This window comes from Arvicanthis niloticus, chromosome 18 (assembly GCF_011762505.2).
Source record: "Arvicanthis niloticus isolate mArvNil1 chromosome 18, mArvNil1.pat.X, whole genome shotgun sequence".
Lineage (NCBI taxonomy): Eukaryota > Metazoa > Chordata > Mammalia > Rodentia > Muridae > Arvicanthis > Arvicanthis niloticus.
Window position 1 is genome coordinate 47,812,911 of NC_047675.1, and position 16,105 is coordinate 47,829,015.

The 16,105-nt window shown below is 50.8% G+C and overlaps 1 protein-coding gene and 1 long non-coding RNA gene across 9 annotated transcripts in view; one reads left to right on the forward strand and one right to left on the reverse strand.

Annotated features, from left to right (window-relative positions):
* The window catches only part of Banp (BTG3 associated nuclear protein), a 73,124-nt gene extending 70,403 nt beyond the window's left edge, over nucleotides 1–2,721 (forward strand). For all 7 annotated transcript variants that reach the window (XM_034522265.2, XM_076915986.1, XM_076915985.1 and 4 more), the window contains 2 exons: nucleotides 454–597; nucleotides 2,123–2,721. In XM_034522265.2, the coding sequence (XP_034378156.1) occupies nucleotides 454–597; nucleotides 2,123–2,194 (216 nt within the window). In that variant the 3' untranslated portion in view covers nucleotides 2,195–2,721. The remainder of the gene's footprint in view (nucleotides 1–453; nucleotides 598–2,122) is intronic.
* A 180-nt stretch (nucleotides 2,722–2,901) lies between these two features.
* Nucleotides 2,902–11,953, reverse strand: LOC143435000 (uncharacterized). 2 transcript variants are annotated; one of them, XR_013104949.1, is made up of 3 exons: nucleotides 11,815–11,953; nucleotides 11,256–11,392; nucleotides 2,902–3,294 (listed from the first exon to the last, which is right to left on the reverse strand). It is a non-coding gene; the product is annotated as an uncharacterized LOC143435000 (long non-coding RNA). The 2 variants fall into 2 exon arrangements; XR_013104950.1 differs by lacking the exon at nucleotides 11,815–11,953 and adding an exon at nucleotides 11,642–11,779.
* Nucleotides 11,954–16,105: the final 4,152 nt, after the last annotated feature.

Here is a 16,105-nt window from a genome sequence, read left to right on the forward strand (position 1 = left end):
CACAGCTGCTCCTGGTCTGTGTGTGGATGCTGATGATCCAAACTCAGGTCCTCAGGCTTCTATATGAGCAACAATACCCATGGGCATCGCATCTCTGCAGGCCTCCTCTCCTTCTGTTTCTCTAGCTGAAGTTCCTGGCTCCACCCACATGGGCTCTGTCCAGGGTTTTGTTAGGCTTTCCTGCAGTCTTCAGTGTGCCTGTGCAGTCTTCCAAGTCTAGCTTGTTTGTTTTACACAGGCTTTAAAAGACTAATGTCTCTGTGTCTCAAGGATGTTCCTGCAAGGCTAAGTGTGAATGTGGCAGATTTCGTGACAGTCCAAACCTCAACACTCACATAAGCAGGTGTCTCTCTGCAGTGGGCAGTGGGGCTCCTGCTGCTTCTGGACCAGAAGAGGATAGGGGTCTGCTTGACCAAGCTCCACTGACCAGCCTGGCTTTGTCCCCAACCTCAGGTACTGCAGGGTGCTCAGCTCATAGCCGTGGCCTCTTCAGACCCTGCTGCTACAGGAGTGGATGGGTCACCTCTCCAGGGCAGTGACATTCAGGTTCAGTATGTCCAGCTGGCACCTGTGAGCGACCACACAGCTGCAGCTCAGGTGAGTCCGGTCCCTCCCAGTCCCACCAGCCTCCCTAGTAGATACTGAACTTGGGGCTATGTCTGACATTCCTGTAGAACTAGGAATCCTTGGTGAGAGGCATACAGGCCTGGCTCAGGCATGGGGCTTCTGTTTATAACTCCTGAAATTAGAATCTATGGGTTCCTCTGACATCAGTCCTGCAAAGGGCAGGTGACCGCTTTAGGAGCAGAAGGCTCGACAGTCAGAGTCTGTGCCATGTGTCAAGTTTCCTCCCTCCCTCTGCACACCTAGCTAGCACTGGCCGCTTTCCTGGAGCTCCTTTCTCTGTGCGTTCTAAGCCTGGTATAGTAACCTGCTGGTTCTCACAGAGGTTTTTGCTCTCCTGAACCCAAGAACCAAGCTTTGGCCATAGGCTGGTTAAGATTTTACTTCTCCCAAGAGCTCTTGAGGCCTGGCTGCCTCGGGCATTGGAAGGGCTCATGGAGCTGCTAGGCCAGACATCTGAGGAGAAGGCACTGTGGGATTTCTTCCCTGAAGGCCTCTGAACTACCTCTTGCAGGTTCTCAGAGAAGGAAACTTGTGCCTAGGTGAAGACTTCCCGTCTGCAGGCCTCAGCCACACCCCCTCAAGCCTCCAGATGCTTCTTCCTTCAGCATGTCACACAACTACCCACTGCTTCCCTCCCACAGCTTCCCACTTGATCTCACTGTTGCAAACTTTTGATAAAGCCGCAGGGTCTTGTTCTGCCTGGCTAAGTGCAGAAGCTTCCTAGAAAGCACCACAATCTACATCCTTCACCTGAGCTGTTCTCCTCCTCTTCTTCCTCTTCCTCCCCATCCTCCTTCTCTCCCTTATTTATTTAGTAAGAAGTGAATTGAACATGGCCTCAGCCGTGCCATTCCCAGCAGGGAAAGCGGGAACTTTCTTGTTTGTTTATCTTTAAAAATTAGAGATTTAGATATACAGTAATAGCTGTCAGCTGCCAGCCCTGTGAGTCCTTGGCCTCAGGTGGTACAGGACCTATGCTTAACTCAGCACCAAATCTCAGGTGACTTACCCTTCAGTGCTCCTGCAGTATAGCTGAGATAGAAGATCAGTCATTTGTTCCAAGGTTGCAAGTTCTCACCTTAAAGCAGTGACGTCATCTTAACTGGAAGATGCTATGTCTTCAAGCTGTCCCAAAATGCCACTTAGAACACTGGGGCAGTTTCTGTAGGAAGTATGACCCTGAGGTTCTAGAGAAGTCTGTCAGGTTAAGAACATTACATGTCTAATTCCAGTTGTTTCTCAGGGCATCTTGAGGTAAGGCTTGGAAGTTGGCAGCTGTGTGGCCCCAGTTGCCCAAGTTCTCCTGGGCAGGTGTGAGATGTGCTTGTTCTCATTAGGTCAGGGGTGGCCTGGTCCCCAGGCTTCTGACGTTGGTGTGCCTTTTCTGCTTGTGTGTGAAACTTGTGGCTCCATGTAACACATAGGTGGCTTGCTAACACACACATGTGCTACTGTATTTTTCTAGAACAGTTTTCCTTTCTCCCCTACCTTGCAGACGGCTGAGACGTTGCAACCCACTCTACAGCCCGAAATGCAGCTTGAACATGGAGCCATCCAGATCCAGTGAGACATTGTAGGAGCACCACGCCACAGCTGCTCACTGACCCTGCCCTGTGCCCTGCTCTCTTGCTTCAGCAAGCAACTGCAGGTTCTGTTGGGCATCCGAGAGCTCCTCCTCCCAGGGAAAGGTCCTGGCCACCCCCTGCTGGAAGGCGCCTCAGGATTTGAGTCTCACTGCTGGTCTCCAAAGGAGAAGCCTAGTGCAGTGCTGAGTACGTTCAGAAAAACAAGAACTACGATATTTTGTTTAAACAGCTTTTTTAATTTGCTATGGTGTTTATAACAAAAAAGAAAATGGAAAAAAAAAAAAAAAACCCAAAAAACCAACCAAACAAAGAAAAACCAGAACAGAAACACAACTGTGGAGTAGTGGAAGCCTGGGCCGTGTGCTCCCTTCAGGGTCCTGACGTAGGTGTTGGAGCCAGTTGATGATGCTGGAGCACTTCGGACCTGCTGCTAGGGGAGTGCTCCAAAGGGAGTGCTCCCCAATGTGATTATGCATTTCTGATGAAATAAAGTGTATTTATGGCCACAGAGGCTCAGTGTGGTTGCACCATGAGAGGACTTCCCCACGGTGCCCTTTCCCAGGATGGGTACCGGGAAGAATGCTCATCTCCAGGGCCATGCTAGTAGAGAGTTCCTGCTTTGGCTCTCTCTTCTAGGGAGCATGAGTTGTGGGTGTCCCTTAGGGCAGCTGGCTCCCACTTCATCACAGTGAGCCCTCAAAGGCAAGGTCATTCTAACCCATCCTCCTCTGAATGCTTAGGCTCCATAAACTGCAACCCCAGGGGTCCTGGAGAATGCTCTGTGGAGAAGGCAGGACTGCAGAGAGAGCAGGTTCAAGTAGTCACATGAGCAGAATGTGAAGTGCCAATAAAGTTGTCCTGACTGACTGACAGTGTCATGTTTGACACTTCTCCTGGGAGGATTTCAAAGGTGTGGTCCCAGATTATCATGCCTCTGTCTCATGCCATTACATTCTGAATTCCTGGGCTGCTTCTTCACCAGGGCACACTGAGGTAGCAGAGGAAAGCAGCTCTGTGGAGTAGACAATGTGACATAGTTGTGGCTATCTTCATAGGAGACTTGCCACTGTTGGAACTGGCCCTGTGTGGGGAAAATGGGGAAAGGCATGAAGGCTGGGTTTACAAGGCTGTATAACACATCTGGGCAGGATCCCAGGAAGGGATGGAGAACGAGAATCCAGAGAGGAAAGCATACTCCAGGAAGAGCATGGCGTAGACCCGCACCCAGATATACAGGATGGGAGATGGCAGCAAATCCACACCCTGGAAGTCAGAATACTGGAAGGGAACTATTTCTAGCAGGGTCAGGTCTTCAGAAAACATGCTCAAAAAGCTAGTTGACGATGTACCATGCGACCCTGCAGTTGTAATCCCAGGGATACCCTGTGTCTGTACACACAGCTGTGGGTACATCCGCAATAGCCCCGTTTGTTCATAACGACCTGAAGTGGAAGTAGCCTAACGGTCCAGCATATGAGCAGGTGAGCAAAGGCATGCCTCTCAGTACAAAGGATTATCTGACTGCCAAAGCATTGCCACTCTGGCCCACACTATGGCATGATGACCTTGCAGACATTAGTGAGTGAAAGAAAGCAGAGATAAGAAGAATGCGTACTGGAGGATTATACGGATGGACAGATTCACAGAAACAGATTGTCAGGACCTGCAGAGAGGAACAGTAGCAGTAATGTATCATGGGGGAGCATGTATCTGGTGGGGCGCTGAAACTGCTCTGGATTGGATAATGGATATTTGTCTTGTACACCAGGTGAGCAGTCACTCAAAAAGGTGAAATGTTTGCTATTCACTGTATCTCAAGGTTAATTTTGATAAATGGATCACATTTGGCAAAAACATAAAAACTGGTAAAGATGCCCATGGAAAGGAGATTCCAGGGGATTTTTCAAGACTAGGAACCTAGGCCCAGATGGAGGTTCTCCAGCAAGAGACTACTGGAGCACACGGACTAGAAATGGGTCTTAAGTGATCTGTATAAAATGGACTCTCTTTAATTAAAGAAAGCAAAATGGTGGGAAACATGGCTGTCTCGGGACAGGCAAGAAGAGAAGCGAATTATTTTAAAGTACTCTTAATTGCCTTGAAGGAAATGTGTGCAGTTTCAGCCTCCAGTATCAGAACACTGTATAGAAACATGTCACTGTTTGCAAAGATTGGATTGCTTGATCAGGTGGCTGGTAGCCCTGGCCTTGTCCTTGTAGGGCATCACCCAGCAGCTTGAGAAAGGCCTATTCTTAGATGTTCTTTGGAGCATTGCTAAAGAATTCTGCTTGCCTCAGGCTCTGAGCCATGTTGTGTGATCTCTGACCACATGGAATTGGGGTAGATTTTAATGAGGAAAAACCTTCCCATAGGTCAAGTAAATAAAATTGGACTCATGAAGCTACACTTCATTGAATGACAGAGATGTCAAAATGTGGAGGACATCAGGTGTGTTGAGAAACAGCTGAAGACAACTTGGGATAGAGAATTAAGTCCCCATTCAAACGACAAAAGCAACGTTGGTGCTGCTGGAGGGTTACAAAGAGGAGTTCCATTTATATGAATGTCCAAACAGTCGACAGTCCCGGCACAAGGAGGAGGATGGATACGAGTTGTCATTGTCGGGGTCTCCACAGACCCCTCAGGCAGTAGATGAGGCTGTCCAAGAATTGAATGGATGGATTGGGAAAATCAGATGGGGTGACATGCTGCCTTGACACCAGACTGGGGTGGGGCAGGAGAAGAGAGAAGGGAGGAAGGAAGAAGAAAAGAAAGTTTGTTGTTGCTTCTGAATGTCTGAGCTACCTCCAAGCATGAACAGGTTGTACTTGTTCAAGTGATGTGTCACCCCACCCCAGGTTGAGTCAGGTTCAGTCATCCATACTTGGTATATTTTGAAAGTCATGTGGCTCACTGTGGTAATAGAGCCATGTGGTTCTCTTAAGCAGAGAAATGGTATGTAAAATTTACGTGTTCATTAGCAAAGTCACACTAGATCTGATCAGGGACATCTATAAGAAACCTGTGACAAATATCCTTGAGTGGATTTGGAAAGCCTGGTGTGACCAGTGAGGATGCCTGGCACCTCGGTTATTCTGAGATTGGAGAGCTAGAAGTGAGGGTGCCTCTGTCTATATAATCTGGATGTGGACACCTGATGGACATCCCAGGAGCTGACCCAAAAACCTGCGAGTGTGCTTTGCTCGGGTGCTGGCTACAGGCCATGTAGAAATCCGCTCCCATCTTAATCAGAATCAGCATGGATGCTCTTAACTGCTGCTTACTACAGACTCTTAGAAGCTTTAGCCCACAGAAGGAAATTTAAGGAGTTACTGAGGCAGATGTTACTGAATTAGAGAAAAACCAAAGAAAAGCCTCATCTGAGAAGGTGTGGGTTCTCTAAATGTGCAGCCAGTGAGGTTTCACGTAGAAGCCAAGCAGGGACTTGTGTGGTCAAGAGGGATGAGGACTGGTTGGAGAGATGGCTCAGTGGTTAGAGTGCTTACTGCTCTCCCCTCCCCAGTGGGGAGAGCTCACTGCCTTTAACCTGATTCCCCACACTCCTCCCACTCCCATGGCAGACATACACATACGGGAATAAAAGTAAATCTTTAAAAATGACAGTTGTCTGTCTTGATGGGCCTGTGTGTGGCCCAGCAGCAGATGGCATGGAACACTGTGAGACAAAGACCCACCATGAGGATGTGAAGGTGCTAGGACAAGGGACCCAAGTTCCACAATGAAGCTCAGGGCAATTGGAATTTCACAAGTAGCCAAGAGTGAGGGATGCAGTAAACCATGTCGTGAACTCTGTGGCCTTGATTGGGGCAAAGGCGACTTGAGCTGGGTATAAAGGAAAAGCAGGCTGAGCACCCGAGAAGAGGCTGCTTAGGTGCACATGCTGGCCCAAGCCTGCAGTACCAACCCCTGGGAGAAGGAGGAGCCGGACCAGGGGTTCTACATCATCCTCACCTGCCTGAGTCCCTGTCTTGTAGAGATAAAGGTTTAAGGAGAGCCCAGCACCCAGGAGAGATTGGCTCCGTTCCTCAGTGCACATGAAACTCCGCAGATATGCTGAGTCTTAGTGGTAAAGACAGTGCCACAGTTCAAGAGGATCTGAGGGCACAGGCTTTACTGAGGCCTCTGAGTCACTGAGAGACTGTGATGGCCATTTACTGTTGACATTTTGTTCTGCCAAAATAACAAAAAGGCAAAAGACAGAAGTCTATTCACCAGATCTTCATATGCCTTACAAACAGGAAGAGGGTCAGCCTCACTGCACTGAGATACCTTAAACCACGATGGTTTACTAGACAATCCTGTGGCGAGAACACTGTGAGCAGCTGCACCCCATGGGGTGAGGTGGTGGCTCACTCAGCCTCCATGGAGGATATTCTAATGGTTTTTAGGGAGCACGGTTGCAGGGCCAGATCCCAGAGATCTCCTGGCACAGGACTGACCCTTCCTCAGCCTGTGATTGCCTTCAATCAGGACTACACTGCCCTTAGGGTGGAGAGGAGGAGCAGGAGACCCCTGTAGTCAAGCTGAATGGTTGGATTGACATACGTAGTATGGACTGAGACAGTCTGCCTCACCTGCCTTATTACCTGACTGGTGGCACTGCTGGTGGAGAAACTCCACCCACAAGGCTGTATGCCCAGCAGTGCCGCAGCCTCTGTGCTCACTAGCACACAGGACAGAAGCAGTTTGCTAGTAGCTAGCTCTGCACTGCAGGGGCTCCTGTGACTCAACCGAGACAGGAGAAACAAGACATCAGATGTAGAAACAGCAGAGTAGCAGCCTTCTGGGCAGGCTAACAAAGCCCTGGCAGAGAAGATACCTATGTCTTTTGCCCAAACAGCACATGACACAGGCAGTATGAGGAAATCTGAACAGGAAACACGATGGAACATTCCTTAATCCTTGGAGCTGTCACTATGACACCAGAGAGTGTTACTTTCAAACTAATAGGGTCGAGATAATTACAGCCAGCAAAAATAGCCAGCCAGTCCAGAGAAGGGACAGGACCCAGGGAGTGTCACGGTGATAGTGAAGCCCCTGCAGGGATATTGGAAGCCCTGAAGAAAGGGAGGCTTAGGTGAGGAAAGGGCATCTGGGAGTTGGGGTGATTGGGGTCACTTTTCTCTTGGGCTGGGTGGCCTATCAGGTGGCAACTAAGTGGATATGCTGGCCCTCACCACCCTTAAAGCTAGTTGGGCAGGCATTGGGACCAGACAGCAAAGAATACATTTCTCAGTGAATGCCTTTACTTTGGGTGGGTTCTGGCAGGGTACACCATGGCTTACCGCCCCTTAGCTAACTTGCATTGTCTCAGTTGCTGGTAGTAGGCCAGCCAGCATGGTTGAGACTGCTTGTATCCCCAGCAGCCTGGTGGGAACAAGTGGCATCCCTTTGGGAGGAGGAGGATATCAGATTATATCCACAGGCACTTTTGCAGACAGAAGCAATGAAGCAATGAAAACCCCAGGCAGCAGCAGACAACAGAAGCAGACCAGAGAGGCAGATGCCGTAGCCACCCCAGGCGGCCTGAAAAATAGCCCTGCTGGTTCTGCAGAGCTCAAGGACTTGTGGAGAATTTAAGCAGCAAACCAAGTGGTAATTCCACAGCTAGACAACAGATGAACAGTAGCACAGATAACCGCTGTCACAGCAGGTGAGCCTGTCAGAGGGAGGGAGGTTGTGAATGGGAAAGCAAGTAGAAGATCCTCGGATGAAATGTCTTATCCCAGACCCAGGGGTGGGTGTGGGTGGGGGAGGTGGAGATGTCCTCATCTCTCTGTCTTCCAGAAAGTGGGGCACAAGCCACACTTAAAGGAAGGTATAGCTTTGACTTGCAGAGAAAGAAATTTCTAGTAGTCTTCCTCAGACAGTAAAAGACACAGCCACGGTTAGCAAATGAAACCCCACAGAGTGGAGAGTGTTGCCAGTGTCCTGATGGTGATTTCTAACTCTTATCTGAGTCACAGATGAACGCAGTAATTCAAGCCCTCTAGTCACTCATGAGTGCCAGCCACATGGTGTTTGCTGTGCCTTGGGCTGATTTGGGATGACATTAGTGTTAAAACATATGGACAGATCATTAAGCCATCTTAGCAAAAACTGCATTTAATAAAATTAAGCATTCATTTAAAACAGTAGAGAAACCCAGATGTTCTAGAAGCATGAAGAACTTCACTGAGGGGTTTTAGGAAAACCTGGAACCCACAGCACATGGATCTCAGTCTGTGATGAGAAGCAGACCAGATGACACCTGTTTGACACCAGGTGACACACAGGAGAAAACAAACAGGAGGCTCAGGAAAAAGCACAATTCGTGTGCTTTTAGAAAATTCCAGGTAGCTGCCAAAGATGAAATCTGGAGTATCAGTAACTCTCAGAGATGAATTATTGGCTCAAAAACCAACATTCAAAATGTTACTATGATCCTGTTTTCTGTCAGTGGGCATTTAAAAATAAAAGGCTATCATTAAACTAGCCTTAGCTAGGTGTGGTGGCGCCTGCCTGTTATCCCAGCCCTCAGGAGACTGAAGTAGGGATCGTGCATTTGAGGCTCACCTGATCTATATAGTTAAGACCCTGTCTAACAAACATGATGGAGCTTAAATTCATAGCGTCATGAAATGCATGCAGCTGAAGGCACGTGGGTGCTGTGGACACTGATGGCACAGCTCTCAGTTAAGACCTGGGCACTCCCTGCAGCATAGGCCACAGGCATCAGGGGCCTCCAGCCAAGGCTAACCATAATCTCCAAGTCTTTACCTGCTCTGCCCCTGTGACCTGGGACAGGAACATGCTAGGTGGCTGCATGTCTTCTGTTGTTCTGTTGCCCTAGGTTGTCCCCTGACTCGGTCCTACCATCTCCCACCTCACTCCACCATCACAGCGCTAACACGTTCTTCTACTTGATCAAAAGAAATACCATAGTTCCCGCTGCCTTGCCATGCAGCCTCCCTCCTTTTGCTTCCACAGCTGCGTGCCCACTACTGCCCCCTCTAGCAGATAGCAGGCATGGTCCATAGCCTGGACATAGGTCAATCGGGCAAGGGGAGTGGGGAGGGCTGAGGGCCCAGCACTGGCCAGGGAGAAGATGGAGTGCTGACCCGTAGAAGTTTGGAGGCTGCAGTAGCAGCACCCATCTTGATTTCTTGTTCTCTAGAGTCAGACCAGACTGTCACCATCTATCTGGCACCCAGGAGGACAGGATGGATGACGGATGCTGGCAGTGTGTCCCCACCGGGTTCTATCTGAGATCATCACGCCCAGCAGACAGGAGATGATGGATGGGCCATGCTTGCAGCTGAGGAAGCAAGCGAGCCAAGGTCACAGTTCCCCTGGAGGAGCAGAGCCGCACAGCAGGAGGAAAGCTGCCCAGCTCCGTACTTTAAGACCCTAGGTGCAGCGGGGCGGGCCTCTGTCCATAAGTGGCTCCAAAGGAGCTGGAGCTGGGGACCTGGGCCCAAGTGTCTCGGTGAATAGTGCATCCCCCACCCAGGAGAGTGGGGTATTCAGTGTTCTTCCTGTCTACTCCTTGGACTGGGATCCCAGTGAGCCTGGCTGTGGCAGGTACTGGTCCAGGACTTATCCCTTGGTTACTCCAGGCTCCTTCAGGTTGCTGCCCTGTCTTTGTATGTCTGCAGAGACATGTAGTTTCAATGGCCTTTTATAAAATCTCCTTCCTGAGCTGGATATAGGTTTCACGCTTGTCCTTGTGCATGGTGATGTCGTGGATAATTGGGAAAGCCTGTGACTGCTCATTGGCTTTGTGGTCACTGTATTTCCTTAGATCACATTTAAAATCTTAGGAAACCCTCAGGTTGGGATACAAATGATAAAACAGGGTAAGATTAACCCCACAGAGAATACTTTTTAGGGTTTTGGAGGAATGGCTCAGTCAGTAAAGTGTATTCTGTACAAGGACCTGACTTTAGTCCCCAGCAACCGTATTAAACGCTAAGCATGGCTGCATGGCTGTGAGCTGAGCTGTGGACAGAGGCAGAAGGCTCCTCAAAGCCTGCTGGCTGCCATCCAGCTGAATCAGTGAGTGCCAGGGTTAGTAAGAAACTGTCTCTGAAGAATAAGGTGGAGAATGGGTTAGGAAGATGCCCGATGTCGAACACTGGTGTTACACACACACGCACACACACACACACTACACATACATATGAACACACATACATATATGTACATTCTACACACAGATGTGAATCCACACACAAAACAGCAGCCGTAGGCCCGTAGACCAAACCAAGTACTTAGAGAAGGGGCTCAGGGAAATAGCTGGTAAGCTTATAGGTTGGGGTGACACAGAGAGAAGACAGACTGCTCTACAGCCCCAGGGTATGTGACAACCCTGCTGTGCTTTCTCTGAGCCTTTGTCTGACCCCACAGTCCGATCTGTACATTGAATCCCGGAGCCCTTTGGGCCCCAGGCTTAGATATAGTCCACCATTAATCACATGTGAGGCTTCTGGTAGCCTTCTAGCTGCTAGCTCTGCTGCCTAGAAAGAAACTACTTGGCCTGGAGACACAAGGACCCACTGTGCTTCCAGAATCTGGAACTTGAAGGTCAGCACAATGACAGACAAGCAGCACCCACCTCTGAAAGTACCTAGGGGTAGAGGGTTAGAGCAGACAGGCAGATACAGAGTTAAAGAGACAAAGGCAGACAGGGTTAGAGACCTCATCTTTAAAATCATGGGGAGCTGATGGATGGTGATGAACGCCTTTAATCCCAGCACTCAGTAGACAGAGGCGAGTGGATCTCTGTGAGTTCTGGCCAGCCTGGTCTACAGAGACTGTCCTAGGACAGTAGAGCAGCCAGGGCGACACAGAAATCTCACAAAACAAGAACAAAAGCAAACGAAGAGAATCAGAATCAGACATAAAGATAGTCAGAGCTGGAGAGACAGAGAACTTGGGCCTCTGGAGCTCAGAGTTCTGCCATTAGGAAGGCTTGTCTCCACAGATGCTGTCCCCTCCTGGCCTGCATGGCCTGCATGGCGAGCCTCCCATTGTACCTACAGCTTTGCCGTTTCTAAGACGCCAGCATTGATGGACGTTGACACCTGACTTGATAGCTGGCTTGTTCCGAGAGCTGCTCCCTCGCTCTTCCGCTCCCTCACAGCGGGGATGTCTCATATGTGCAGCCTTCACTTTAGCTGTAAAAGAAAATTACCTCAGAGGCAGCTCGGCATTTGGACCCTCCCCTTGGCTCCAGCAGGTGCCTCTGCTGGGGGACTGGACGTGCCTGTGTTCTGAACTTCACTACATCCAGGTGCAGAGGAAATGCCCCTGATGAAGGGCAATGCCCCTCTGATGTCAGCTGCCTCGGATGCCAGCTGCTGGAACACAGCAGCATATGGGTTGTTCGTGGCTGGGGTTTATGGTGGGTCCTGTGGTGTCCTTACTTGCTGGGAACTGCGCCTCAGTCCAATGTTTTCAGGTCTCCCTGTTTTGTGTCCAGAGTGCTGAGACCCTCTCCCCAGGCCCTGCCTGGCTCCCTAGAGCTCTTTCCAAGTCTGTGGTGGCCTTACGTCTGGCTGCTTTGCTATCAGGCAAATGGGTAAAGTCCAAGTCCCACCTGGTTCTAGGAGGCTGGCTGGTTGCTGTCATGACCCTGTCAGAGCTGGCTCAGAGCTAGGACTTGTGCTGTCTTCAGTGCCACACCTCTAACCCCGTATTCATTGTATAACATCTGGGTGAGAAGAGAGAGAAAGAGAGGCCAGAAGAGTGTGCCAATCCTGTCCCACCACCCCCAGTTCTGCTCTGCCACCTACCCTGTAGAGGTTCCCACAGCTGCCACCCCCAGGAAGCTCTGCAAGAGGTGCTACCAGGTCCTAGAAGGGTTAATTCTCAGGCAGACACTGTTCCTGCTAGTCAGCTGAAGCGGTTTTGCAGATGGTCTGTGTGCCCAGTTGGCCCTGTGGCTCAGGAGAAAAACCACTTAATAATCTTCTATTTCTTTCTGACTCTCACCCCCAACCATTGCAACACCAGTGAACAGATGCCAGGAAACTCTGAGGCTGCCGTTAGGTCCGGCGGGTGCTCAGAGCTGAGCCGCCTCATTTGTGTGAGCCTTCTGCCTCCTGGCTTCATTGAGCCTCATTTGGGGGAGGCCTCGTTCCTCTTAGAGCCTGCAGATCAAATACCACTTGGGGAAACAGCAGGGCCTTCCTCCTTGATGTGTGGAGGTAGCAAGATGACCATGCACTTTCTGTCCCTGCTGAGGAGTGGGCTGTCTGTCACTGAGGCCACAAGCCTGGCATGGGAGTCCAGCTTCTGTTGGTCAGGTTGCCTTTGGCAGTTTTTCATGCCTCCCCCACCCCAAAACCCTAGCTGCACATATACACCTTGGAGAAGGTTCAGAGGGATTTTATAGCTTCTGAGGAGGGCTGGCACAGGCTGGACCAGTAGTTAGTGAGCAGCAAGGAGATGCCACCTTACAATGCCAGGTAGGCTAATGGTTTCCAAAGCGGTAGGAAGGAGGCTGGGTCCACAGATGTCCCAGCCACAGGGGCTGGGGTCCTTGCTTGTTCTCAAAGCCCCTTTCTGTGGCAGATTTTTGTGTCTGCTTCCTCCTACCCAGCCTTGCGAAGTTCAGGGCTGGGAGGCAGCTGTTACCACTGCATCAGGGATCACTTGACACTCCCTGTAGGTCTCCCTATGGGCCACCTGTTCAGGCCAGCTTCCTCCTCTGTCCCACATTACGCTTGCCTTCCCATTCCTGGCATAGCTGTGGCTGCGGTATGTCTGGAATTTGCCAGGGCAGTGAGCTGGGAACTTGTGTGGTTGGGTTGGTGGGTGTGTCAGGGTTTGCAGCCTCTTCCAGCATTAAGGCTGCTGCCCCAGTACAGAAACAGCTTCCAGCAGGTTCCAGCTGTCAGTGACTGACATGCTTGACAGAACCCTGGGGATGTTCAGGAGAATACTGACTGTGGTAAAACAGCTTCATTCTTATGCTGACTGAGGGTGCTAGTCATGGTTTGGGCGCTCATGTTGGAGAAGAGTCCCACGTCCCTGAAGCCCACAAAAGCTAGGGGCTAGGTCTAGACCAGCCCCCGAATTCTCAGGTCAGGAGTTTCTGAGAGTTCAGCCCTGCTGGGCTTTTTACACAGGGCTTAGGTCAAAGCAGATGTTGGGTCATAGATCCTGAGCCTGATGATGACAGTACAGCCCCTATTTGATGACCATGGGGCCCTTTTGGCCACCAAGCCTCAGATTAGTGACATGGAACTTGCCTTAGAGCTGGATGGGCTTTATCCCCTGAGCCCATGGCGGGGCACTAGTCTATCCTAGATCAGTCTGTCTCAGGAAATGGGCCCAGCTCCTCCAAGAACATATCTACTCAACAGGGCTGGTCTGCTCAGACCCCATGAGGTTCCTCTCTCAGTGTCAGTACTCCCTGTCTGCGGCAGCCAAGCTGTAGGCTGAGGAGCTCTCAGGGCCTGGTTCTCTGGCCACCCTGTGAAGACCTCCAAGTATGAACAAACAGGCCTACTAGCTCCCACTCAGGCTGAGTGGGCACAGCATCTCTTTAGTCCCAGGGGTCAAAGAGGCTGGTCATATATGCTAAGTTCTGTGTGGGGGTGGGGCAGCTTGGGGAGCGGCAGCTTGGGGGAGCAGCATCTTGGGAGGCCAGAAGTTCCAGAAGTCCCTGAGGGCACCCAGCTCCCGCCTCTGCTTTCTCCCTGCCTTGGGGGGAAATTTTAAAGAATGATCTCAGCCCAGTGGGCGTGGGTGCAGGACAGAGCCACACTCTGCTCTTCACTGGAGTTTATGGCAAGCCCTTCAAGGTTCTTTTTTTTTTCTCATGCTTCTCCCAGACAGAGGGCACTTCCCTCTGACCCCCTAGGCCAAACCAGAGTTCTGGGTGTCATTTATTGGCTAATAAAGCCAATGAGAGAGACTGAGGCCAAGGACCAGCCCTTGCTCTTGGGTGAGGGGCACAAGATGATCTGATAGTTCTGGCCTGAGTCTAATGATGGTTCCAGTTGTCACAGCTGGAGAGGTGTCACTGCTGGTAGTGTCAAGTGTGGGAGGGGCCCAGGAGTCTCTGTGCAGGAGTTATGGAGAAAGAGAATCTAGTGAGGGGGGGAAAAAAAAACTAGATTCTGTTCTCAGGAGGCTGGGGCTTCTTGTTCACATGGCATCCTTTCCCTCCTCATTGGAGATTTGAGGTGACAGAGAAGGCCAGCTGGGGCCTTCTGAATTCCCTGGCCCAAGAAGTTTTTGTCCTGCACTGAGCCCACAGGAACAGATCAGTTCAGTGACCTAACGTGAAGGCCCAGAGCGCAGAGCGCAGAACACTTGTCCATTGTTTGAAAACCATGGCCCTGGGAGGTCCTTAGTTAATTGCTGGATTTGGTACTGGTTGCTAGGTGCAGCTCAATAGTAGATCAAGAGGCTCGGCGTCAGATGAACCTCTCCAAATTCCCAGAGTCACCCAGGCTAGACCAAGTCACACCTGGAAGCAGTGCTGACTTTGCTGTGGACAAAGGACTTGAGAAATGGTAGCTGAGCAGAGGTGGGGCCAGTGGCTAGCAGCTTCCAGCCAGGCTGAGAGGAGCATTGGTAACTGGCATACTCTCATCTAAGGAGGCATGGGTGCCATGGCCGTCCTGCTCAAACATGGCACCATCTGTCCAGTGTTCCTTTTCTCCTTGCTGTGAGAAAAGTAGCTGTCCAAAAGCACCTGAAGGAGGAAAGGGTTTGTTTTTATGTCCAGTTCCAGGTTGCAGCCCATCGTGGTAGGGGAGGCATGGTGGCAGGAACTGGAGAGGACTGGTTATATTGCTAAGCAGAGAACGGCAAACACATGCTAGTGTTGGGCTGTTTTTTCCACCATACACAACACAGTTCAGGGTCTCCTGCCCAGGGAATGGTCCCAGTCACAATAAGAGTTTTCCCATACCTGTTAACACAGCCTCCCACCAGCACGGCCAGCCAGAGGCCTGCCCTCTAGGGATGGGGCCACTCATGTTTGAGTCTGTGTTCCCTCCGCAGATTCCCCTTAGAAGTCTTCTAAGTCACTACCCCCCAGATACACCAATGGGTACGTTTTCATGCTGATTCCCAATCCAGTCAAGTTGACAGTGAAGATTACCCACTGCAGCCAGGGAATCAACCCAGTCCAGCTAGGTTCAATAGAGACCTGTGGGCCCACTGACAATCACTGCACCGAACTGTCCTGTCCCCTCATCTCTGTCTATCTGGGCAAGTGATACTGAGTGAGGCTGGCATCGCCTCTGTGGATGAATTGAAGAGTAGAGCATCTCTCCCTGCATCTGAGGGCAGGTGAAGCTTTAGCCCATCACTGGCAAAGGGAACACTGGGCTGAACCGCTCTGGTGCTTGCCAGCCCCTCCTCCACCGGCAGCCTCTCTTGTCTCTTTACTGATCAGCATCTGGTGGGACACACGAAGGCTGCAGATGCAACCTGCACCTTTTCCAGTTTCTGCTGTGCCTGTGTGTGTGGAGCCACACCATCATGTCATTTTGCAAGCCTCCTTCCAGACTCCATCGAGCCTGCCCACCTTCGTACGCCACAGCACTGGTGACCATCAAGGCTGCATGTCAGAGCCTGAGTCCGTCGGAGGGAACCGGAAGTGGGCATGACCCACATGTGTGTGAGTATTCTTACATGGGTATGTCCATGGTTACCTAGCAGGGAGTGTGTACCTGTGCTAACACCTCTCTCCCCAGGTGTCACACTTCAGCTGTTGGATGTACAAGCTGTTGGATCCTTACCAGGTGTCCTGGCTCTGGAGGTAGCCACTTTTAGTCTGTGTTGTGTGAGGAAGAGTGTGGCCTGCCAAAGCCCCAGGCAGGACCAGACTCAAATGGAGTCCTTCCACTTCTGCCGGGCTGCCTTTG